This window comes from Eurytemora carolleeae, unplaced genomic scaffold, assembly GCF_000591075.1.
Source record: "Eurytemora carolleeae unplaced genomic scaffold, Eaff_2.0 scaffold380, whole genome shotgun sequence".
Lineage (NCBI taxonomy): Eukaryota > Metazoa > Arthropoda > Copepoda > Calanoida > Temoridae > Eurytemora > Eurytemora carolleeae.
Window position 1 is genome coordinate 261,923 of NW_019396454.1, and position 26,985 is coordinate 288,907.

The following is a 26,985-nucleotide window of genomic DNA, read 5'->3' on the forward strand; positions in this document are numbered from 1 at the left end:
AAAAAGTAATGGAAAACATTTAAAGGGGGGGGGGGGGTTGGCGTCTTTATTAGTAATTATATACGCTGTCATAAATCAACTCAATTATTCAGGTTCGTGATGGTATTATGAGCGCTTCTGGAATGCTCAGTGATCTGACAGCAAAGGACAAAATCGTCCACTCTGACTTCTACAACAATTTCGGCGATCTTTACGACGATTCTGATCTCAGCTAGTCTTTAACTCTCAAAGTATAAAATTTTAAATATAAAAACTTGTTTCTTAATGGTTTAAATTTTCAGATAATTCCTCCGGATATTGATTGTGAAATCATCAATTAATCAATCATGGGATGTGATGGAGGAACTATACCGACGAGGGACGAGCTGGTCAAACTCAAGAAGAAACCAGAACAAAGGGACAAGGACGGACACAGACTCTACAAGTAGGTTTCATCTCCTTTCAACAAATTTACTCCACCCCCCCCCCCCCCGCTGAAACATGAAAATATTACTTTATCTGGGAAAATCAAAAAACAACTTTTTTCGATATTTTTTTATTATTCCAGGGCCCATTTTTGGTTATGTAAGAGGTACAATGAAAATTAAATATTATTTACCTGCATTAGAGTTTATGGTTTTATAATTGTAAAGAAATCAAGCAGATTTCATGCCTTTTTCAGGTAAATGAAATTAAATGTTTTTTTGTAATTATTTGTGACTTCTTAAGTCTGATCCGACTCTTGGAGCATTTTTTTGTATTTTTCTTTTTTACCGCCTTTGTCTCTCTTCCCCGTAAAAAGAAATAAATTTTGAAAATATACATGACGTTTAGTTCCCTTTCAGATTTGATTTCTTTTCATTTATAAATATTAAGAACAATAAATATACATTTTTACATATATATAAAATATAAATATTACCAGATGGCAGCACTGTGCTATAACCCAGGAACCTCTGAGGAAACCTATTGTTGCTTGTGAGCTAGGTAGACTTTATAACAAGGTAGGAATTTATCATCAGTATCATCAGTAACATCAGTATCATCAGTACCATCAGTATCATCAGTATCATCAATATCATCAGTATCATCAGTATCATCAGTATCATCAATATCATCAATATCATCAATATTATCAATATCATCAGTATCATCAGTATCATCAGTATCATCATTACCATCATTCCCATCATTACCATCATTACCATCACTACCATCACTTTCATCATTATCATTACTATCATTACTACCATCACTACCATCACTACCACCATTATTATCAGTTACATCACTACCATCACTATCATCACTACCATCACTACCATCAACATCATCACTATCATCACTACCATCACTTCGATCACTTCCATCTCTACCATCACTACCATCACTACCACCATTATTATCAGTATCATCACTACCATCGTTCATCACAATCATTGCTACCATCACTATCATTATTACCATCACTATTATCACTACCATCACTATTATTACTACCATTACTACCACCACTACCATCACTACCACCATTATTATCAGTATCATTCCTGGCACTACTATCTTTATTATCCTCATTAAAAAAATACATTTTATTTATAATCGTTAAAACATTATTTTATCATTTTGTTATTTTTACCATGTTTATTTTCTCCAGGAATCTATAATAGAACTATTACTGAACAAAGAGAGGATCAACGCCCCCGCAAATACTGAACATATTGAGAAGTTGAAGGTGAAACGGGATTTATATCCCGGGGGGGGGGGGGGGGGGGGGAGATTATTAAAAAAATATACAGTTAGCTAGTTTCTGACACAGTTTAAATCAAGAATAATTTTTTTTCTCAAAAAAGGAATATTTAATGTGGGGGGGGGGGAGGATATGAAAAACTAAATATAATTTCCCACTAAAAAATGACATGCCCCCACTTGAAAAATCCCTTGTCGTATCTTATATAAATCACCAAAAAATGTTAATAAAATGAACTTTAGATCAGATTTACCGCAGAGAAAATTAAATAAAAATTTCCTAAATCATCTCCTTTCGTGAATTCAGCAAAGTCCAATCTAGAACCGAAGTTCTGAACATAAATAAATATATTAGGATGTGGTTGAGCTTCAGCTAACACCAAACCCTGCATTTGACGCCAAAAAGTTAAGCGTCGGGGATGGAATGTACAACGACGCACTTATCTCTCCGTGGATTTGTCCAATCACAGGTTAGAATACGCAAATATTTCAGTGGAAAAAAATCTTATTATTTTTACACTTTTGTAACAAAATTTTATATTTCATACCTCACCCATACTTGGGGTTTGTAGGCAGAAAAGATTTACAAACCACTCTTGTACTAATAGTTCTAATTCTCATAATGTGATTAAGTTCATTAGACAATTTAACTTAAAGGGACAGAGAGCGTTATTTCGAGTTACCCTCAAGTCAAGGTTGGCAAAGTCCTATTCACAACGGTAACCTTGAAACCTGTATCTTAACAATACTGGGGAAAATATTGTCTTTTTTCTTTGTTAACTTAATTCTGATAGTTTTTTCTGCAGTAGAAATGCGCAAGTCACTTTTGAAGAGTAGCCACAACTGAAAATAATCAATTTTCAAACTTATAAACATTAATATCTAATTCTCACCAGAACGGTTTTGAATCGAGCAGTGACATCTTTGTATGGAGGGTCACTTAAGCAGTCTATATATTTAAACAGGATTGAATATAAAAAAAGCGCACATCTTCATAATATAATAAAAGAGATTTTAGAGGGAAAGTTACCAAGTGAAGTAACGGGAAATACTTACTAAGAAAATAGATCCCCTGGAACCGAATTTAATGAATTTGAACTGTTTACCGCCGGTTCCAAATTGAAACCTTAATTTTTAACTTTGAATCGGTAGTTCAAATTTGTACCGGCAGTTCAGTGACGTAGCTCAAATTCATTAAATTCGTTCCTGGACAGAAAGATCAATGAGCCAAACTTTTTTGACACTGCCTTTAAACTCAAATTGCAGTATGAAAAAAATTGCCGGACTATTGATGCCTATTAAATATCAAAGGATTATAGGTTGCCTGTGAATAGGATCATTACTGTTACTACTATTATTATTATTATGATAATGATTGTGATAAAGTTGATATTTTAAGGATGATGTTTATGCTCTTGTTAAGAAGAAGGGTATGTTTGTTGCGACTCAGAGAACTGAGGTAATTTTATATTAATTTTAAATTCAAGATTTTTAGCTTTGACAAAATGTTGTTCTTTATTTTTTATCTTAATTTTTTTATCTTATTTTAAAGATAATTCCTCCTCTATATTAGATTCTGCTTCGATCAACAATATTATTCAATATTTTGAACTACATAGTACATATATTAATGTTTTTAATGCTCATTTTTTGTTTTGTTTTTATTAAAAATGTGTATTGTTTAGGGTGTATCTACATCTGATATAGTTGCTAGAATAGTTNACATACATAGACAAGGAAACATACATAGACAAGGAAACATACATAGACAAGGAAACATACATAGACAAGGAAACATACATAGACAAGGAAACATACATAGACAAGGAAACATAGACAAGGAGAAAATAGACAAGGAGAAAATAGACAAGGAGGACATAGACAAGAAGAAATGGATAAGGAGGACATACTCAAGAAGGACATGGACAAGGAGGACATGGACGAAGAGGACATAATAGTCAAGGAGGACATAGGCTATATGATAATTAGGAGGACAAGGACCTAAATCATAAAGAATATTATTAAGGTTGTTGCAGAGCGTGCTATCAAGGTTCTACAGAAGGATGTTGCTGAAGCACCTTTCTACAAGGTTTACAATGCTGAGAGGGAGGGGGGGGGTGTTCTCTTTCAATAGAGATTTTTAAAGGGCAATGCCCGATTTACAACGGTACCCTTGATAGGGTTGTCTGATCAAGTATGCATTTTATATCAATGTTTTTGTTTCTTCAAACTGTCTTTTATCATTTGCGGTTCCTCAGCGAAAGTGACTTTTGCATTTCTTTTATAAAAGAAGCAATCGAGAAACTCACAAAAATAAACACTTTTTGAGTCAGGAAAACAACGGTGTCTTCAACATTTTAGATCAGATTAAGGTTTCAAGGGTAATGGTGTAAATCGAACATTAAATTATCGTATTAATTGACGCTTTAATCGTGAAAAATTAGGATTCACCGGCAAAGGGTCAAACGACCTATTGTTAAATGCCATAGGGTATAACGTCAAACGGTTAAAAACGCGACAAGGGTAAAACGACATAGGCCTCAAAAAGTGCGACAAACGTACAAAATTTCATTTCGACTTTTTTTGGTTAAATTGAACTATTTTATGTTCATTAGAATAAATAGCCGCAGCGCTCGGCCCCCTAGCCTGTTCGAGCATCAGCGCTCGACCCAAAAATTGTCTTAACCTAACCTTGAAATAATACATATTGTTGTGTTATGTTTTATGTTCATTTGAACTACTAGCCGCAATCCGCATCGCTCGACCCCCTAGCCTGTCCTAGCCGCAGTGCTCGGCCCAGAAATTGTCTTAACCTAACCTAACCCTAAAATAATACATAAAATATTTTTTTCCATTTTGACCCTTTGTCGAGTTTTGACCGTTTGTCGTTTGACCCTAAGTCCCTATATCGGTGAACCGAAATTATTTAAGTAAAATGATGCTAAAGGTTTATATATTATTCTTGTTGCGCTAGGAGGAGGATCTTGTGACAATAAGCCCAGAAGAAGAGGAACTAGGTAAAATAACGTTTTTTGGGTTTTTTCAATTTTTAATAATTTGTTAGCTTATGTAACTCTGTTTTATTGGAGTTATTGGGTTTTTGTTTTCTGAGCTTTAACGGGAAATAATATTAACGAATTTTCCTCACAGTGCTTATTTAAGGAAATAAGTGCAAACAATCTTCGTGATTATATTCTAAGAGATAAACTGTTCAGACCGAATGAGCTCTAAGATGAATGCCCGACGAGCCCTGATTAAGGCGGCTAAAAAGGCGGCTAAGGAAGCTAAAAAATGTAAGACGGAGTCTAAGACCGAGTTTAAGGTTCCCAACTCATCTAGCGGCGAATCTTCCAACGGAAAATCCTCCGACGAAGAACCGCCGTTGAAGAAAGCCAAGGCGGATGAGGTTTCCGCCTTCAAGAACCAGAAGAAGACTACAGATCTGAGCAAGATCAAATCTAAACCGAAGTCCGTGCAGGATGATCCGAATAGCAGCGAGGTTTACAAAAAACTGTTCTCGACGCATAAATCTGCGCAGAATCTACCGAAAGGAAACTGGGTCACCTTTGATCCAAGATACAATTAATTGCGTTCTATTGTCCAGTTTGTCACATTTTGGGATGCTTAGGAGGAAAGGGGTTGGGAGGGTTGAAATTTCAACATTTTCAAATTGAATTGATGTTTTCAACATTAATTTTTATAATTTACTAACATTCATTTCCCCTCTTGCAACCAAAAAACGTAAATTTTTGCTTAAATTGTTAAAAATGTGATATTGCAGAGAAATGGGGGCCGACGAATTTGTGGCTCCGGCCATTCCCCAGGAGCCGGGGAGTCAACGGCTTTCCAATTCAGATTTCAGGTGAAATAAAAACTTGTTAATAAAAATTTACTTTATTTTTGAAGTTCCATTTGCGAAAACTATCATCTCAGTTTCTTAAAAACGATATTTTAGAAAATTGATGATGACGCCTCGGGTAGGAGGTGGTTCCACCCCCTTCTACGAGTCAATGGGAACGCCCTCTAGCATGAGAAAGGACGCCTCGAGAGGAAAGTAAGGAATTAAAAATATTTATTACGACAACGCTGACTTACTTTTCTAAAATTGTCCAGAAAATACGGATTGTAAGGTATTAACTGCAATTTCAAGAGGATTTATTGAGAGAAAATTGCAAAAGTTAATGGTTGCACCTGATATAAGTTACATTTATGTTCAAGCAAAATAACTGACCGGTTCAAACTTTTAAAATAACGTCGGATCCTAATTTAATTTTTCTGTTGGTTGTTTGGTTGTTTTTTCTTCCGAAAAATTAATTGTTAAAGCACAAGTAAAAACAAAAAAGATGGTCAAAAAGCGCCCTTCAAGTTAAGGACATAACATAAACAAATTATGTTGTAAAAATTAATTTCAATGTTTTAACAATGAATGCTCTGCTAGGTTGGATCCTGGCAAGGCTGCAGAGAGAAGAAAAAAGAAGAATTTCTACGCTAAAATGAAAAAAGACGAGGAGGATAAAATGGCCGAACTTGCCGCCAAATACAGGGACAGAGCCGCCGAGCGAAGAGACGGCGGAGAGAGCGTGCCCGGGGCGGATGACACGGCGACGGCGTACAGGTACCTGGTGCAGCGGTCCTAAATGTATTTTTTATTCAACATTTCATTTAATGAACCGAAATGCTGTTGCAGGGCAGTTGCACCGAATGCGCGTGAAAATCACGACGCTGCGGAACGTCGAAGGCAGATGATTCAGGAATCAAAATATCTTGGTGGAGACATGGAGCATACTCACTTGGTCAAAGGTCTGGATTTTGCTCTACTGCAAAAGGTAAATATCACATTTATTATTTTTTAATAATCTATTAATAATATGTTCATAATCTATTAGAATTATCTACTTTAAGGGACTAATCAACAATCAAGGAGTAATACACGTTTTCTCAGTGAAAATTGATTATTGTTAGTTGTGGGGTTTCCAAAAGGAAAAAAATATTTCGATTTCACTTTGTTTCGAGCTAGGAAAACGATGATATCTTGTTTCGAGCTAGGAAAACGATGATATCTTCCACATGATGGATTAGATGAAGGGTTTAAAGGGTGCCTTTTGGAATTTGACATGGCCCACTTTAAAAAATGTAATTTGCCAAAAAAAACGTAATTTTAGGCGTTGAATGCTAGAAATTTTTCTATTTTCCCATCCCCCTTTAACATCGACTTTGATACCGGCCGTTCTTATTAATCTTTATTCATCATCCAATTAATATTTCATTAGTTCATATTTAATTAAGATAATAGAGAAAAAAGTCCAAATTCTGTTAGGAAATAATATTTCGGAGATAATACAATTTTCTGGAACGTCTTAGTTTATTTTGTACTAGCTGAAGTACCCGACGTTGCCTGTGTTTTTTTAATCGTCCAATACTTGGACAAAATTGTGTAAATGTTGTTACCCAGGGGCGCAATTGTAACATTTGTTACGGTTTGTTTGAATGCATGGGGACACCTATCTGCATGGAAACCTGCATAACGTGTTGAAATGTTTAAGACTTTAAGGAGAGGTGTTTCCATGCAAGGGAGGTGTCCCCATGCACTACACGGTCATAGGTAGCGTATTGACACATTCTGCACACAAACATATAATTTCGACGCTCTGATAAAAATCTAAGAATTAATGATTTCAGGTTCGAAGTGAAATATCTGTTCGAGAGCAAGAGCTTGAAGAATTCCAAGGAGAGGAAGAAGAAAAGGGAGAAGAACAATTTAATTGATTGCGCTGCACCCCCCCCCCCCACTCTTCGAATTTAGGGTTTAAACATTTTGAACTAGACAATTTTAGGGGGGGGGGGCAATTCAGACAGAAAAATTTAGTTTTCTCAACAAATAGAAACTTCAGTGCACCCTCGCTAAAAAATGTATTCAGGGGTGTATTTTTTTACAATTTTTTTACATGTGGCCCTGGGGGAGAGAATGATTTTTAATGAATTGGGGAAAATGAAAAATGTGACATCTAAAGGCAACTTTTTCATTCTTTTTCATGCTTTTCATTCAAAAATTCATTTATTTTCCCCATCAAGTCATTTATTTTCTACAATTCAGCGAACAAAACCTGTCAAAAAACATTTGGGGAAATAATGATTTTCTAAGAAATGAAGACGAACAATCTTATTAATTCAATTGTTTGTGTCCGGGTAGTTGGAAGCAAAAGAAAAGGCAGCGAAGGAGATTAAGGAAGAAGATGACGAACCTAGATTATTTTAGATCGAGACGAGAACTATTCTAGCGAGAAATATTGTCAGGAATATGTTCCGGCCGGAAATACCGAAGGTAACATAACAGGGGTAAATTTTATGTTGAAAAATTATTTCACCCTCCTCCACTCTTCTTTTGGTTATTGGTTAAAATATCATCCAATTAATCCAGGGGTGTATATTTTTTAGAATTCCAGAAAGTATGATCTGAATATTTAAGGTGAATGAACTGTTCCACCCTGGACGAATGGCCTACGTGATGGAGCTGGAGGAAGAAACGGAATCGGATATCCCCACCACCACCATCAGGAACACACAACCTTCAAGTTCATTGATCTAAAGGGACTGTTAAAGATATTTTAAATGTACTCTCCATTTAAGGGAACTGAACAAAACTTCAAAATACAAGATTCACAACTGTGCTCTTGAAATTTTCATCTGATCAATAATGTAAAAGATATTGTAGTTTTTCTTGGCCGAAAAGGGTTTCATCATGAGAATTCCTTTATGTGGAGCCCATACAAAACATATCACCACAAAACTTATCACCACAAAACTTATCTTTTCAAAACTTATCAGCGACAAAACTTATCATCACAAAACTTATCAAACTACAAAACTTATCAAAACAAAACTTATCAACTGCAAAACTTATCAAACTACAAAACATATCAAAATTAAAACTTATCAATAAAATTCATGAATCTAAATTTTCAAATTATGGAAATGTTCCAACAATTTTTTTTAAAATCCGCGAATTTTAATATAAAATTAGGTAAAAGCTCAGTTTTCCAGCCCCTTTCCACCGAGATGGAGGCTAATTTTGTTCTCTCACAAAAGGGTACAAACTTACTTAAGGATGATGAAAATCATCTGTACAACAAATACAAAGAGAACAAGAACAAGACCTGAAGGCTATGTGTGCAAGCTTTGATAGTGTACCCTTGAACAACTTTTAAAAATGTTTTGAAAAATAAGTTTTGTAGTTATTTTAATAAGTTTTGAGTTTGATAAGTTTTGTAGTTTGATAAGGTTTGTAGTTTGATAAGTTTTGTAGTTTGATAAGTTTTGTGATGATAAGTTTTGTGTTTGATAAGTTTTGTGATGATAAGTTTTGTTAGTTGATAAGTTTTGTAGTTTGATAAGTTTTGTAGTTTGATAAGTTTTGTGATGATAAGTTTTGTAGTTTGATAAGTTTTGTTATTAGATAAGTTTTGTTTTGATAAGTTTTGTGGTGATAAGTTTTGTGGTGATAAGTTTTGTGGTGATATGTTTTGTATGGTCTCCCTTTATGTTAACCTGCAGTAGAAATGCGCAAGTCACTTTTGCAGAAAACAGTAAGATTTTAAAATTATAAAAACTACTACTCAATTCATACTTGACCAGACAAAGCTTTTAACGGTACAGTTGTAAATAGGGAATTGTACGCTTTGCATGGAGGGTCATTTGAAATTAAACTTGCATTCCTTTTATAAGGGGCCCTTGTTTTGGCATTTATAAGAAAACATCTTCGTTTTTCTCGCTTAAAATGTATTTATAGTAGATAGTTCTTCAATTGTTTTTCCTGCACAAATGCGCAACCCACTTTTGTATCAAAGTCGCAATTAAAAAGTATCAGTTGTCAAAAAGAAAGCATCGATATCTAATTAATGCTTGATCATTCAGAACATGGAAGGATACCATTGTAAATTGGACATGCCAGTCTTTGAACGGATATTACCTAGAAATTACGTCTACAGTCCCTTTAAAAGGACTTTCCAATCAATTTTAGCTCACCCGCCCTTTATAGAGTCACATGACCGATTGACAACAGTACAAAAATTGAACCTTATCTGTGTAAAAATATATCGTCGTTTCTCGATCGTTTAAAAAGATAAATTTTGTCAACACCTTTTTCTCTCTGCTGCATGAATCCGTAAGTCACTCTTAAACCCCCAATTGAAAAATTATCCCTTATCAGATAGAGAAACTAGAATATTTTTATTATTTTTCCTCAGACAAATGATGAAAGGGTAACGTCCTGAATCGGGCATGTACAATGTACATCTTTTAATGAGGGATTTGTAAGTTAAACTTAATAAGGACCAGTGCTTAGGATCCGGATCCGTTGGATCCGCACGATTTTGGCTTCCTGGATCCGGATTCAAGGGGTAAAATATCAACCGAAAACTGCAAAAAAAAAATTTTACTCCTAAAACACAAATCTGAACTTTAAAAAAGGGAGATTATAAAATTATAAAAATTTCCTCATTTCCGAATGGTTTTAGAAATCTTAAAAAAATGAACTGGATCCGGATCCGGATTTGGATCCGGATCCATTTTTTTCCAGTGCGGTTCCAGGATCTGGATCCGCATCAAAATGAAATGGATCCTAAGCACTGGGTTAACACTAACAATTAGTAGTAAATTGGCATTACATTTAATTCAGTTGTGAGCTGAAAACTCTTGTATTGGGTACTCTTAATCCGAATTTCTAAATCTCTGTATCCACGGTGGACACTTCGGTTTCTTCTTAATTCTCACTTGGATATCTCTGCTGGAATCCGATCAACGAGAGTTATCTCATTGAGTGCGTGCAAAGTTTCAAAATTTCTCGATTTCTGATTGGCTGTTCGGTTTCTACAATAAACACTCTGATTGGATGCATTTAGAAACTTTCCTGGAATAACAATGTAAGATTAAATTTATCTTAAGATTAATAAAAAGAGGAGATTAAGAATTGATCTCGATATCCACTATTTTAAAGTTTTAAAAGAATTTTAAAATTGAAATGAAATGTATAAACCTTAAACTTGTAATAACTTGGTTTTGTTTGGTTTACAGGAGTAAGAAAGATGTGACCCTAAACGAACAGAAGGTAGAAATCTATTAAAAAATATTATTAGTTCTTGATCAATCAGTTATTGTTTTTCAGGTGTTAGAGCGAAAATTATTCATAACGATTATATTTTTAACTTATTCTGAAGAAAACATTTTTATTTTTTCCCCTATTTAAATACAGGTGTTAGAGCGAAAATTATTCATAACAATTATATTTTTAACTTATTCTGGAGAAAACATTTTTATCAAAATTATAAGTAAAAAGTTTTTATGTATATTGTATGGTTGATTAATTCAATGATTGATTGATGGATTAACCCTATCATGAGGGGGGGGGGACTCAAACATTTTAACTATTTTAAAAATAATTGATTCATTTATTAATAAGTTATTTGAAAAAGTAAATAATTGGTTAAGGAATTCATTGATGAATTAATGAATAATTTTATTAGTTCGTCATCGGATGGATTGATTGATTGACCAATTAATTACGGACTGAAGAATTGATTGACTTATGGATTGCTGGGTTATGGGTTATTGGATTAATGAGTTTATGGATTTATGGATCAATAGGGATATTGATTAATTGGTTTAATAATTGATTTTGATTGATTGATTGATCTAGGCTACGCTGTCTACCAACGATATTGTGATCAACAAGCTGACCCAGATCCTCTCCTACCTCAGGGCCGGCTCCAGGAACAAGAAGAAGAAGAAGGAAAATATCTCAATTCAATTCTTTTTATAAAATTATAGTTTTTTTTGTTGTTTCGCCATTTCAAGACAGTTGTCATTTTTGAATTAAAAATCTTTAACAAGAAGAAAAAACTTTAATTGAAATTTTAGCGAACTAAACTAAATTTTAACATTTTTTTAATATTTTTGTTTACAGTTAAAAATATTATTATCGAAATCCGTCGTTTGGAATTTGATGTCTTTGTTGTTTACAGTTTGTTATGATTACAGTGCTAAGGATCCATTTAACTTTGACGCTGATTCAGAATTAGTGATTTTTTTTAACAGAACAAGAATTTTTAACTTTTTTCTTGTTTTTTTTTTATGCTAAAACTTGATGAACCATTCAGTTATGAGGAAATTTTTTATAATATCTCTTCTTTCAACAGTTAAAGAACAAAAAACTGTTGTTATTTTGCAACTTGGATCCGGATCCGTATCCTGATCCAGAAAGCCAAAATGTTGTGGATCCAACGAATCCGGATCCTAAACACATATGAATAAAATTGAATGTTGGTATTTGAGTCTAGGATAAACTGGGTCTGCTGGATAATCTGATTAAAACGGAAAAAGAGGATTTACCTATTTACGAGGATATTGTCGACTACAAACCTAGGTACTTTAGATACAGGGTTACTCGAGACTGTAAAGACGACCAGAAACTCTTTAAATTTGAGGATTCCGAGGTTAAATCTACTGCCTTGAATATAATCTTTATTATGGCTTATTCAATGTCAAGGCTAAGTAAGTAACAAGTCTACAGTTGTAGGAAATCATGAATATAAAGAAACAAATAGTATAAATTCACCACAGTCGTCTCTGAAGTCTCATCCGTTGTGGGTGACCATGTAATTTAATATTTAGTCGAATACACAGAAGGATGGATAAAAAAATGACTATTTTTTTTTTAAACAAAGGTCCGAGAAGACGAATGAATCAATAATGTATCAATGGACGAATAAACGGGTAAATGAAGAAACGAAACAAATAGACGAACAGATAGGTAGACGAATTGACGAATAAAATAATAAACGATTTATCGAATTGACGAATGAACGAAGCAAGGAAATTAACGAAATAGACGAGGTAGACGAAATGCTTAACAGAAGATTTATACAAAATGACTGAAGAAAACAAGATTTTAAAAATCAAGCTTTCAGGAAAGAGGAGCGTCGAGATCGTCGTGATGATCGGCGAGATGACAGGGATCGCAGAGATCGACGAGATGGACGGGATGATCACAGGGATAGACGGGACGAAGATAGGTAAGATGAATATATAATTTTTAAAACTTAAGTTTATTCTAATTGTATTTTGTAGTTCATATTTTGAAACGTCAGTTTCGCTTTCTCTACTTATACCAACTGTTCAGAAGCGCACATTGGATATCAAAACCACTTTTAGAATTAATGCTTTACTCTAAGGTCAAAATTGTGTAAGGAAAATGTCAACAACTCATGTGAAAAATAAGGGACAGAAAGTGAAAGTTCACAAAAGTTTTAAATGGCGAAAGTTCAGATTTTTTAAATTAAATCGGGTTGTATTTAGTGGTTACAATTGCATCCTTATATTTCCCCTTTAAATTGACATTTGCTAGGAAAGTTGTTTTTATTTATTATTTATTATCACCACTAAACTTAAAACAACTTTAGTATTTTTAAACCGACATGCATACATAGTACATACGTTGACATTAAAATAATATGGTCGCCTGAATTCCGTGCAGTCTTCTCTAGAAATCACGTTGCATGGTGTATCTTATCTATTTCCCGCTAATTTCTAAATATTATTCTTTGGGATAAATGAATAAAGGTTTTTATACAGAACCGTTTTCAATTCTTCCGAAGAGATACCCTTTAAAAATGCTTGCAAATCATACCATCATTCAATCAGAGGCCCAGCATTGTAATGATAGTCTGAATACTTCAACGAAAAGGTTGTTGGCAGAAATCCTCTAAATATATATCAGTGACCCAAATCTAGTACCGCTATTTAATCAATTATGCCTCAACTTTAAAATTCTCAAATTGCGAATATTAGCTACTAATCACGTGCACTGCTTTCATTGTTTTATTTTGAATTATTTATGTTACATAGATTTTAATGCCCAAAAATATGAAAATACACTTTCTGTGTCATTGTGAACTTTGGCAAGTTTTTTTGTGTACGCTGTACGTGTACTACACTTCAAAAATGTAAACTGCATTTGCGGCGTTCAATGTAAATATCAGTATAATCAATATAAGAAATTATGAATTACTATACACTCCCTTGCCAAATACATTCTGCAGTATAAAATTGTTTCTTTAACTTGACATCATACTTCTAATTGTTTACAACAACAACATGGTTAATTTTTGCCTCAAATACCAGTCAATCAACATTTGTGATTTGTGATTTTGAGATCTGGGGGTCCACATGGTAATCTCTTACAGATTTCATTTCCTTATGTTCCTTATTAGATGGAATTATATGGAACCCTGCTTAAACCCACAGAACAGGTAGCATAGAAGAATCATTGACGCGTACCGACGTCTAAGACAAGTTTAGACGTGCCGCAACGTCCATGTACAATAGCACAATGAGCCTAAAGAACGAAAATATTAGTATTTCCCTAATTACTGTTACTAAGTTCTAGCCACGCTCCTTCCCCGGAACCGCTTGACACACTGTGGAAATATACAACAATCAATAATTCTACACCTCGATTGATTGATTACTCAGAAATATACACCTATATGCACCTGTATGATTAGTAAATAGTAAATCTCTGTTGGGTTACTCAGACAGGGCCGTCCGCGACAATGATCCCTCTATGCTACCTGTTATGTGCTGAAATCCCGTTCAATTTTTACGATCATTTCCTTTCAGGTATGGTGACAGGCACCGAGAACGGGACAGGGACAGGGATAGGGATAGGGAAAGGGGAAAAGATAGGTCTGGACGAGATGAAAAAAGAGACAGAAGAGAGAAGAAGGAGGATGCTAAAAGGTCAACTTTTTAAAAAAAATTTTGTTTTCATTTGACATATTTAAACCTATCCCAGGTCGTATTTTGACCATACTGTTATACTTAAACCTACTCCAGGTCTTATTTTGACCAGCCTGCTGTTCTCCAGGTCGTATTTTGACCAGCCTGCTATATTTAAACTTACTCCAGGTCATATTTAGACCAACCTGCTATATTGAAACCTTCTCTAGGTCGTATTTTGACCAGCCTGCTATATTGAAACCTACTCTAGGTCGTACTTTGACCAGCATGCTATATTTAAACCTACTCCAGGTCATATTTTGACCAACCTGCTATACTTAAACCTACTCCAGATCTTATTTTGACCAGCCTGCTATATTTAAACCTACTCCGGGTTGTATTTTGACCAGTCTGCTACATTTAAACCTTCTCTAAGTCGTAATTTGACCAGCCTGCCATAATTTAACCTACTCCAGGTCTTATTTTGACCAGCCTGCTATATTTAAACCTACTCCAGGTCATATTTTGACCAGCCTGCTATATTTTAACCTACTCTAGGTCGTATTTTGACCAGCTTGCTATATTTTAACATACTCCAGATCATCTTTTGACCAGCATGCTATATTTAAACCTACTCCAAGTCATATTTTGACCAGCCTGCTATATTTTAACCTACTCCAGGTCATATTTTGACCAGCCTGCTATATTTAAACCTACTCCAGGTCATATTTTGACCAGCCTGCTATATTTAAACCTACTCTAGGTCATATTTTGACCAGCCTGCTGACGGGGAGGGCGAGGATGAACACAAGGGAGGATTCTCAACCCAGGATAAACAAATGATCAAGGTACTGATTAGAGATTAGACTGGATTTATGAAAATTAAAATTATAGAACCTATGATGATTAAAAAGTGCAATGTTGTTTCAAGTATTTAGCATTGTCGTCATAATCTAAAGTATGATATAACCTTGCAACCTTTAATTCAACTGTTGGCGTAATTTCAAGTGACCCCCCAGTCCATTCAAAGATAGCAATGCCCGACTGACATCGGTACCCTTGACACCTTAAAAAATGTGGAAGAACGTAGTTTTTCTGATTTGAAAAGTCTTTAATTCTATTATTTTCTCCATTTTTTTGATCAGCAAGAAATGCGCAAGTTACCTTTGCAGAGAAATCATTAGCATAGATATATAATTCATTCTTGATCTGACAAAACTTTTACTTGTTCTGTTTAAAGTTGGGCATAGTCATTTTTGCATGGAGGGTCTCTTGAAATTACGCTTACAGTCTTTCTAAGCAAGAAAATTAGAACAATTATTCGATTAAATACCAATTTGAAAAAAAAGAATTTATGGAGAACATAATTAATTAGGGAAGAATTGAATCAATGAATATTTCCAAAGTGGTCCATTGATCCATTTTTATGTTATAAAGCTCTTTGCTCATAGATAATATCTGTTAGCTATAACTGGTCAAACGGCTGGACCAAATGAGCGATAATTGGAAACCCATGGTTTCCATGGGGGTTACATAAAATCTACATTTTTCTTCTTCCAAAATTTGTCTTTTTCAAGTGTTTCAAAATTCAACGGCTTTTACATTTTTTTATCGATATTGTTTTCAGAATCTGCTGAAGAAGGAAGAGGATAAGGAGAAGAAGAAGGAGAAGGATGCCGGCAGCCTCATGTCCTCAGATTATGGATATGCTGAGTGCTATCCTGGGCTCATGGAGATGGAGGATGCAATAGGTAACCTCCCCCCTTCACTCCCCTTTCCCTACCTAACCATTCCCTCCTTCAACCCTCCCTACCTTCCCTTCCAATAATAGATTTTTTTCTTCAGTTTTTGAATAATGATTTGAATTCTTAATTGGCATAAAATTAACGAAATTTTGAGTAAAAGTGTTTTAAACCTGCCAGTTGTAGCTAGGTAAAAAATATCAAAAATTACTCCGAAAAAAATTATTTTTGATGAACAAAAAATTGAACATCAAAGGGAAGTTTCCTTTTTGATACTTATTACCTTAACTTTTATTTATTTCCCCCAGTCAGCGAAAACGCCTTAAAAAATAACCATACCTTTACATCTGGAGAAAAAAATAATTTTTGTGAAAATATCAAGAAAATTTTACGTATATACAGTATACACCCCAAAATTCTCTGAAATGATATTACTATAATTTTTTAATAAGGTCATGATTCGGATCCGGACATATTATGTGGGTGAACTAGTATTACGACTTTCTACAGTTAACTCTAAACAAGACATTCACATTCATACTTCATATTAATTTTCATTCTAGAGAAAAAACGCACAAATTATCTTGAAAAATGTATTTTCTGGCACTACTCACTGTATCAAATGATCAGTGAGTGAGAGAGAAAAAAGGGGAATTTTCTGAAAGAAAGAAATCCCAAGAATTTGTTATGCAAATGAATCAAAGTTGATTATTTTCCCAGTATAACTTTACTAATTTAACCAATAGATATTCAGTGAAAACAGGATGTCTCAATAAATTTAAATTTGAAGACGAATTCGTCTTTTTCCTTTTTTACAAACATCTTTTGCGACATTTTGATAAGTAATCTAGGGTGAATATGTTTCATGATTACCGGAAAACAATTTTGTTTATGAGGGGGGGGGGAGGAAAAATCGGACATCGAAAGGCATCAAAATATAAATGATATCTAGGGGGGGATGATTTTCAAGAAATTTTACACACCTTTTAGCCTTTCAAAAAAGGAGTATTGAAGAATTTCCGCGACAGTTTTGAAAAGGGGTTGGTGGAGATGTCATATTTGATGTAGAGGGGGGGAGGGCTGCCTTCAGTTTTGTTTCAAATCTTCCAGTTTTTTGGCTGCACGCCTAATCAGTGATGGAAATTCCTAAAATAAAATAAAATTGAATTTTAATGACCTCTAATGACCTCTATTGACCTCCACAAATATAAAATATTTCAACTATGGGTTTATGCATATCAATTAAAAGCTAGGAACCAAAGAAATACTGTAGCAGCAACGAATCCAGTGTTTGACCTTCTAAAGACCTCTTCAAAATTAAAAATGTCTTGACTATGGCTTTCTGCACATCAAACGAAAGCTAGGAACCCAGGGAATACAGATGCAGCAAAAAATCACGTGTTGGATTGGATTGGATTTTAAAAATTTATTCTTGTGCTAAATACTTTTTTTCCTTAGTATACAAATATATACATGACACCCATACATACATCTTTAAATAAATTGGTCTGTTTTTATCCAATAAGCATCAAAACGGCTGAACCGATCGGGCCCATTTTTTGTTTGCAACGAAAAATTTGCCTTGTAAAAATACCGAATGTTTTTATTTAGAAATCTATCAAATGCTTTTACAATTACTTTATATGCATTTACCTGTACAGTGTACATGTTTAGGTGACAGTGATGAAGAGACTGATTACAGTAAGATGGATATGGGGAATAAGAAGGGTCCTGTTGGCAGGTTAGTTTTTAAATAATCTTTTATTTACCCTTCCAGGTAAAAAAGATAAATTATGGCAATTTCCTTTCTTTTTCTGCCTTGTTAATTCACTTTTATAGAGAAATCGCATTTTTCAGAAGTAAAAACAAGAACATTGTTTTTGCCCAAACAAAGATATGATTCGGGCATTTTACTTTTTCAGTAGAACTCACTTGAAATCCTTGAAATTGTAGTTACATTATCTAGGTGGTCCGTTAAAGTTACATTATCTAGGTGGTCCGTTAAATTACATTATCTAGGTGGTCTGTTAAAGTTACATTATCTAGATGGTCCGTTAAAGTTACATTATCTAGATGGTCCGTTAAAGTTACATTATCTAGGTGGTCCGTTAAAGTTACATTATCTAGGTGGTCCGTTAAAGTAAGTTTTTAAATAATCTTTTATTTACCCTTCCCGGTGAAAAAAGATAAATTATGGCAATTTCCTTTCATTTTCTGCCTTATTAATTCACTGTTAAAGAGAAATCGCATTTTTCAGAAGTTAAATCAAGAACATTGTTTTTGCCAAGACAAAGATAATAAGATTCGGGCACCTAACTATTTCATTAGAACTCACTTGAAATTCTTGAAATTGTGTCGATAGATTAAAGTTACATTATCTAGGTGGTCCGTTAAAGCATTCTGTTTTTTAGATGGGATTTTGATACTCCTGAGGAGTACTCAGAGTACATGTCTTCAAGAGAAGCTCTTCCAAAAGCTGCCTTCCAGTACGGTACGTAAAGTACATATATCATACAGATAGTGTCATTATAGAACGTAAAGTAAAGAAATCACAGATTGAGACAATACGGCATGTTAAATACATAGATCATACAGATAGGGTCGGTCAGATTGAGAAAGCATGGTATTTAGAGATTATAGATTGTACAGATAGAGACAGTAGACAGTACGGTATGTTAAATACATAGATCATATAGATAGGTTCGGTCAGATTGAGAAAGCATGGTATTTAGATAACATAGATTGTAACAGTATGGTATGTAGACTACACATATTTTAGAGATTGAGACAGTACGGTCTGTAGAGCACACAGGTTGTACAGATAGAGACAGTACGGTATGTAGAGTACACAGATTGTACAGAGAGAGAGACAGTACGGTCTGTATAGCACACAGACTGTACACTGTACAGATAGAGACAGTACGGTATGTAGAGTACAAAGATACTACAGATAGAGACAGGACGGTATGTAGAGTACACAGATTGTGCATATAGAGACGGTACTGTACGTAGAGTGCACAGATTGTTAGATAGAGACAGTACGGTATTTAGAGTACACATTGAGATCTATAGATATTGAACATTTTTTGTATAATTGGTGAATTGCAAACGTCTGAAATTTATTTCAAAAGGGGGAATTATTTTACTAGAAAATATGCACCCCTGTTTAATTGTACTGTACACTGAACAGGGATGAAAAAATTAAAGAGATTTTACAGTTAACCAAGGAAAAAAGAGAAATTAATTAAATTGGGTATACGGTTACATGCTTAGGGTCCTTAACGAGACAACTATATAGAATTTTATCTGTCATGTTCCTTAAAATCTTAGATTAAAAAAACTAAATTTTGACCCAAAAATAATTTTCCCTTTTTTATTTGATACATCTTGACATCTTAGGCGGGTTAAATCAAAAATGATCAAGCCCAAACTTTACAATTGTGGATATCGAGATCAATGCTTGATCTCCTCTTTTTAATCTGCAGATTAATGTAATCTTTTTTATATATCCAAGAAAGTGTCTAAAATTCAACCAATTAGAGTGGGGAAATTTCGAGGCAACCAGTTGACCAACTTTCCCGTACTCTCATTAGTGGGAACCCAGTAGAGGGATATCTAAAAAGAAAGGATTAACAAGCCCATCAAAAGTTTCCTCAATGGATATTCAGATTAAGCAATCGGGATTAAGGGTATCTAATTCTGAAGTGTTCTCCTCTCCTGTTATTATCCAGCATAATAAGCTTTGCGACAATAAAGAAATAAGAAAGTTTTTTTTTTTTAAATATACACACTGTTTACAGTTTACAGCTAGAGCTGTAAACACATTTGTATCAGATACCCATAATCACAACATCTTCACCTCGATATTCACAGTGGACACTCTTTAATTTTACGCAGAATCGCCTTGATATCTTGATTTTGGATATCTGCAATTTCTCTCTCTTATTGGTTGAATGCTACATTCCTTGGCTTCTGATTGGCTGTTTGTTTTCCACAGAAGACACTCTTCACGGTATATCGAATAAAGATTAAATTAATCTGTAAATTAACAAAAGTTCGAGATCAACGATTCAAGAATTCCCACTTCGGCTAATATAACATTATACAGTGGTAGGCGATTATATAAATACAATGAAGACGACTTTTTTATTTTAGCTTTGATTGGTAACATTTCTTTTCTTTAATATGAGTAATGACAAATAATCAAAGAGAAGCTATTTATTTGACAGCTTCTCTTGAATTCTAAGTTTATGTGTATCCATGCTTGATATAAATCAAATTGAAATCTAAAGTCGCCTTCATTGCCCACCACTGTAGCACGACCGAGTACCTGAGTTATACCACTGTTTTTATGGTATTCGAGCAAAACTGTGCTTAAATGATAAAGTAAACAATTGTTTTATGTAAATTTTTTGTTTTTAGATCTCCGCCCTGATTGAAAAGAGGAAAGGAGGCGGTGGGGGCGGAAGTTCCTCAAAGAAACCAAAATACGATTAATATTTAATAAGTGCCGCAAGTTTTGATTGTTTTTGTGTTTTGCTGCATTTTTTGAAGAAAAAAAATTTAAATCGAAGCAGTTTTTTAATGCTAGAGATATTACAAGTAGAGATTTAGTTTGTTTTAGAGTCTGGAGATGGGATTTGATTTTGTGAAAGTACGAAATTTTCAAAATTTAACGTGCAATGAACGAACAAGTGAGATCGTTTAGAGAAATTTAAAAACAAGTTTTTAAAATCGGTAACTATTTGTTTGCATTTTATGGATCGGTTAGACCGAAGAAGGCTGGGAATAGACTAGTATTTTACTGCACGAACAAATTTTTCTAGCGAATGTTTTTTGAATAAAAAAACCGATTACTGAACTAACTATTTAATTAAACGATATAAATTCTTTGAAATCATTTCAGAAAGATGTAATATTTTGATTTTTCAAATGAAATTCAGAAAACCCTGATAAATAATGATATGAGGCTGAATTTTCTATGAAGCATCAGTTTTAGTCGTATACTTAAGTAGAGGTTAATGACCCCAATGTTTCCATAGGGCTTTTGCTTTTTGGTTTTGTCCATTACAATTATAAAAGGTCAAATAATTTTTGGCAGATATTCTTTTTGTAATTTACGAAACGATATGTATCTGAAATCTTAATTTGTTGTTTTATGTATCTGTTATCTAGGTGGTACATTATAAAACTGTTGTATAAGCAAGAGAATTGTAAAATATGTTATTGTTCAGATACGAATTCAGAAGAGACATCTAGTGTCCAAACTATTGTCCCCTAAAGTAACGTCATTAGGATGGACGTGTACATAGTACATACGTTCGGTGGAAGAAAAACAGCATCTGAGTACGCTTTCTGTATGAACAAGGTACGTCCTATTGACCTTTGGAGACTACAGTACAGTTATTTAGTTAGCATGTCTACTATTATGTTCCTATCAGAGGCCGGTTTTTCACAGAATGGAATAAAGTGCATTAATTGTAAATATTTATTATTTCGGTAAATAAAAAACTATTTTCATATGAAAAATAAAACTTTTTCTGAATTCAATGGAAAAAGAATATTATATTTTTCCAAAATTTCATGAGAAATGTAGTGATAGAAGGGTGTATATAACCCAGCAAACAGAACTGTTAAAGAATCTAATTTAAACTTGTTTGCCAAAAGTCGACCCTTATGTCGGCAATATGTCGACTTTTGGATACTAAAGCAAGGTACTGGTTATAAACTTGGCGTCAAAAACTCGTAAAAATATCCAGTTTTTCATGCAATCTTTTGCGAAGTTTGAACTTGGACAAAACTTGGCATAATATGTCGAGAATATCTCGACTTTTAAATACCATGGGACTGAACTTGGAACAAAAACTTGTAAAAAAGATGAGTTTTGGCCAAGTCGGAACAAAACTTGCAAAATATGTCCATAAAATCTAGATTTTTAAAAACCAGTCCTGAACTTGCCATCATGCAAAGAGGGCTTTTCCAGTTTCACAACTGGACATTGTCGTTATGCGGGGTTTAAAATTGTTAAATCTGATTCATGGTTCCCTAGCAACTTTCTGCTTAAAATTGCATAAAACTTACCGAAAATAAAGAAGAATTTTGTTAGTTGTTTTTACGTATTTTTAATTTTTTGATGTCGTCTCTTAACTTTCTCCGATATTTTTTTTTATAAATTAATATTTTTCAATAACGTAAATAAGGTCGTTAATCATTGAAATCGATAACAATCGATAACCTAAAAAATTAACGGATAACACAGTTATTAGCTACGAACGAACGAATTACTGAGAAGTCGGTCTTTTTAACGATTTTAGTGACCGTTAACGGAAGGGTTGGAAAACGTCTGAACGTGCCAAGCCCACCCCTATTTTTATTCACTCTGTAATAGTCAGAACTTATAAATTTGTTGCACATTTCATAATTTTAGGATTCCGAGAAGTCTTGACTAAAAAGAATAAATAATATATAAATGTGTGAGTTAATTTATTAACTTTGTCAAATCATTGCAAGGGTTGAAATGCAGAAAAAAACTGTTCAAGAAAATATTTCAAAATCGTATTTCTATAAGGATTAAACGAACACTATAAAACATATTATTGTTCTGTATTTGGTTTGTGGAACAGTCTGCACTGATGATGGTACGGGCTTAGGGTTTGACCGGCCGAGCAATGACCTTCCTGGGAGCAGGTTCCTTCCAAGGATTTGTACTCCACCACCTCGACATTACACGAGGACCTGCTGGCACCATCCATACATACACCCTGAACAGCAGAATTTAAATTTGTATGACCCTATATAGGACCATTTTATCTTCTCAATTCTTCAGTTCAGGCCTACGGCCATATTCGTCGCCACTAGCATGACTCAAGAGAAGTGACTGGTGGAAGTTTAAAAAAATGTCAACAATTATTATTTCTTACAAATGCACCAATATAAACAGAAAAATCGGCGTTATTTATTATTAAAATATGTTTACTTGAAGGGACTGTAAGCGTGCTTTCATCTTTCTATTTAAATAGGGACATTCCCGATTCACAGCAGTGCCCTTTAAACCTTTGACTGGTCATCAAAGGCAGAGAACTCAGTGTATACATCTCAACAATGCTGTGACATTCTCAATTCTTCAGTTCAGGCCTACGGCCATATTTGGTGGCACTAGCATGACTCAAGAGAAGTGACTGGTTGGAGTTTTAAAAAAATGTCAACAATTATTATTTCTTAAAAATGCACCAATATAAACAGAAGAATTGGCGATATTTATTATAAAAATATGTTTACTTGAAGGGACTGTAAGCGTACTTTCATCTTTCTATTTAAATAGGGACATTCCCGATTCACAGCAGTACCCTTTAAACCTTTGACTGGTCATCAAAGGCAGAGAACTCAGTGTATACATCTCAACAATGCTGTGACATTGGAACGTACGCCGTCGCCAGCGTACTTCATGAAGCTCAACGCCGATGACGTCACATTGATTGGTTTAAAATTTAGAATATTATACATGGTGTCCCATATCATATTAGATCGTCAATGGGTATAAATTACGATTTCCGGGACTAATCAGAAAATCTAAGAAGCATAAATCATTTTGAAAAATTGAATAAGGATAATATAAAAATTTTCTTGCAGGAAATGCTATGTTTTTCGAATATTTTATGTTTATTTTGGCGTTAAAGCTTTGAGATAATCTAATATGCTATGGGACGCTCTGTATGTCCGTCGCAATTTTCCAAATTCAAATGTAAATATTTATATTCGCCCACTTCTAGAAAGTAAATGTTGATACTCTATAGATAAAAAGCAGCTTGCAAACAAAGCATGCACCCCTGACCCTGTAGTAAAAGTAAATTCAACCTAAAGTCTGACCGCGTCAACCTTGTTGTACCGGCTAGTCCTATTGAGTGTATGCTTTTTTTACCCAATGTCCGGGGGACACCGTACAAACTGGGACCGGCAAGGTCGACCCGGCTCGGAAATTCAAATGCACTCATGGCTGCCCATGAAAGTGTGTTTCAATAACAAGCGATGTAAACTAATAAGGAAAAGTCTGTCACTTGAAATTACGTTTACAGTCCCTATAAGAAAACACTTAGTTCTTGAGTTCTTTTGTAAAATTGGACCCACTTCAAAATGGAAAAAGGTTTAATTGATCGATTCTAATAATCATTGCTTCGATTTGATACTTTGTTACAATATGTCTTTTCATTTTGTAAAAAAACAGATTTTGGTGTAATTATGTAATAAACAATAATTGAGTAATGCCAGTTGCCAGACAAGGAGTTCTGGAATTCTGGAACCTTTGCCGTAAAGGAGATGGAAAAAATTCCGGATAATTTCCGTATGTACACCGTAACCCAAAATTCTGGTGAAATCCTAATAATTTTGTTCGTGTGGTACGGTACTGTCACTGGTCTAATGTATGTAGCCGTACAATGTACATAAAGGGGGTTTTACAGTGCAATCTTAAATAAAGCGGAGTTTAAATTGTTAAAGTATGATTACCTCTCTAAAAACTCCGTAAGATCCGACCCGGCACATCCCTGGCATTATACAGGTCCCTGACTTGTGTAACTTAATCCTGGTTTCAATACGACAAGATCCTGATCCGGACTTAAACTGCGGGATCTGAAGGTTTCGAGCACCTTGATGCTCCCAGACTTTAGTTAAAGCAGATATATCATTCTTACCTACAGATACTCTTTCACCTTAATAATTGTAATAATGATAATAATAATAATAATAATAATAATAGTAATAATAATCGCCTTAACTTCACCTCAACCACTATATCCACCACTTTTACTTTAACACAACCACGTTATTCATTGCTTTTACTTCACCACAACCACTTTATCCATAGCTTTTAATTCACTGCAACCACTTTATCCATTGCTCTACTTCTGCAACCACTTTATCCACTGCTTTTATTTCATCAAAACTGCACTTTATCCGCCACTTTTACTTTAGATCAAAAACACTTTATCCAACGCTTTTACTTCATCAAAACCACTTTATCCACCGCTGTTACTTCATCAAAACCACTTTATCCACTACTTTTACTTCATCAAAACCACTTCATCCACCGCTTTCACTTCATCAAAACCACTTTATCCACCCATTTTACTTTAGATCAAAAAAACTTTGTCCAACGCTTTTACTTCATCAAAAACACTTTATCCAACGCTTTTACTCTATCAAAACCACTTTATCCACCGCTTTCACTTCATCAAAACCACTTTATCCAACGCTTTTACTTCATCAAAAACACTTTATCCAACGCTGTTACTTCATCAAAACCACTTTATCCACTGCTTTTACTCTATCAAAACCACTTTATCCACTGCTTTTACTCCATCAAAACCATTTCATCCACCGCTTTTAATTTACCGTAACCTCTTTTTAAACTGCTTTGTAATACCTTGTCTTAGACGTGATATTAACTGTTCAAAGTCTGTGTTGGAAACTTGTTGCTTGAACTGTGTTGAACCATGGTTTCTATAAGTGTTACTGAAATCAGGCAGTCTGGAGTTGAGTGCTTCTTCTAGAGGATTAGATGCAGGAGAAAAGTTCTGGAAAACCTGTTGTTTTTTGAGATGCGCCTGTTGCTGTTGTTTGTTATACTGCGTTTGCTGAAGATGCAGCTGTTGTTGATTCTGCTGCTGTTTGGGATGACTGAGGAAGGAAGGAAATGATGAGAACTGGGAGGAACTTGTTGAGTCTGGTTTATTCTCTGAAATTGAATTTAAATTACATTTGTTTAAAATAATAAATTTTGTTATAGAAAAACTCTGTTTTGAATCTAAAGTAAGCATTAAAAAATGAATTTGAAAATCGGAAAAAAATGTTACCCTGAAACTAAAACAAACAATGGGGTTTAATATGAACTAAACTTTAAGACTGATTTTACAGATTCTTTTCAGGATGAACGGTGAAAACTAAATTTATTTAAACATTTTATTTCATATATTTTTTCCTTTCCTGCACAGCTGTTTTATTTTATAGCTGTGCAACATTGAATTTAAGGGATAGGATGGTTGTTGAATTTACCTTCTTTATTTATAGATATTTGTATGTTATTGAGAACATTCAACAGAGGGTACAGGTAACTTGACAGGTACTGAAATAAATAAAATACAAAGGAAATGTTGCCATGAGAATGTGGACGTCATTTCAAGTCACCTTCCATATGAATCACAAGGGTACCATTTAAACCATTGACTGATCAAGGATAACTTATTTCTCAACAGAAACGTTTGTGATTGTTAATGACTTTGTTTGCAAGCACTGTTGTATACCAAAATATTAATAAAATACTTTCCAAATGGATCAAAAAAATTAATGCTTTTGTAAGAAATAGTTCTGAGATACTGGGTTTGGAAAAATAGTTCATTCTTGCAAGAACATCCAAAAAATTCATTTCTTTTTATTTTCAAAATTAGCCGAAGTATGATTAAGGGATGGACGATCAAGAAGATAAAATGAAAAACAAGAAATATAGAAATCTCAAAATATTTTCATTTGATATCATATAAAAATTTAAAATTTAATTAAAATAGATTATTAGAGTTAGCAAAGTTGCTAGTTTCCAAATTGAAGTAGCCAGGCCCAGAGGGGGCCTAAACAAACGGAGAAAATAACATTTCTACGACTTTGTGATATCATTGCTCCACGAGTATGAGAGCTCTTTAATAAAAAATTATGATAAAAACATGAAAGATTTCAATCTTACGTACAATTTAACGAA

The 26,985-nt window shown here is 34.0% G+C and overlaps 3 protein-coding genes across 3 annotated transcripts in view; 2 read left to right on the forward strand and 1 right to left on the reverse strand.

The window, feature by feature from the left end:
- The first annotated feature begins 249 nt into the window (after nucleotides 1-249).
- Nucleotides 250-5,510, forward strand: LOC111703592 (protein RTF2 homolog). Its single transcript, XM_023475579.1, has 9 exons — nucleotides 250-424; nucleotides 905-983; nucleotides 1,637-1,714; nucleotides 2,084-2,198; nucleotides 2,386-2,447; nucleotides 3,128-3,187; nucleotides 3,755-3,817; nucleotides 4,703-4,745; nucleotides 4,944-5,510. Exons 1-9 carry the CDS (start codon nucleotides 327-329, stop codon nucleotides 5,312-5,314), a joined length of 969 nt encoding a protein of 322 aa, XP_023331347.1. The 5' UTR covers nucleotides 250-326; the 3' UTR covers nucleotides 5,315-5,510.
- On the forward strand, nucleotides 5,500-18,760 carry LOC111703572 (protein Red-like). Its single transcript, XM_023475554.1, is given in 16 exon segments — nucleotides 5,500-5,590; nucleotides 5,684-5,782; nucleotides 6,167-6,343; nucleotides 6,416-6,554; nucleotides 7,408-7,473; nucleotides 7,919-8,050; nucleotides 8,195-8,283; nucleotides 10,798-10,831; nucleotides 11,420-11,512; nucleotides 12,060-12,145; nucleotides 12,690-12,794; nucleotides 14,401-14,520; nucleotides 15,263-15,347; nucleotides 16,127-16,250; nucleotides 17,916-17,982; nucleotides 18,653-18,760. Coding segments are annotated over 16 exon segments (1,581 nt in total). The 5' UTR covers nucleotides 5,500-5,513; the 3' UTR covers nucleotides 18,741-18,760.
- Nucleotides 18,761-22,707: 3,947 nt separating this feature from the next.
- The window catches only part of LOC111703594 (uncharacterized), a 4,547-nt gene continuing 269 nt past the window's right edge, over nucleotides 22,708-26,985 (reverse strand). The window contains exons 2-5 of the mRNA XM_023475580.1: nucleotides 26,289-26,358; nucleotides 25,660-25,971; nucleotides 24,744-24,946; nucleotides 22,708-23,002 (exon numbers count right to left, since the gene is read on the reverse strand). Of these exons, the coding sequence (XP_023331348.1) occupies nucleotides 22,835-23,002; nucleotides 24,744-24,946; nucleotides 25,660-25,971; nucleotides 26,289-26,358 (753 nt within the window). The 3' untranslated portion in view covers nucleotides 22,708-22,834. The remainder of the gene's footprint in view (nucleotides 23,003-24,743; nucleotides 24,947-25,659; nucleotides 25,972-26,288; nucleotides 26,359-26,985) is intronic.

What these genes read in the sequence shown, in the direction of transcription:
- LOC111703592 (XM_023475579.1), top strand. Translation starts at nt 327, where the DNA reads ATGGGATGTGATGGAGGAACTATACCGACGAGGGACGAGCTGGTCAAA. An exon ending in GACGGACACAGACTCTACAA is followed by an intron (nt 425 to 904) that starts GTAGGTTTCATC and finishes AAATATTACCAG; the next exon opens with ATGGCAGCACTGTGCTATAA. An exon ending in GTGGATTTGTCCAATCACAG is followed by an intron (nt 2,199 to 2,385) that starts GTTAGAATACGC and finishes TTTAACTTAAAG; the next exon opens with GGACAGAGAGCGTTATTTCG.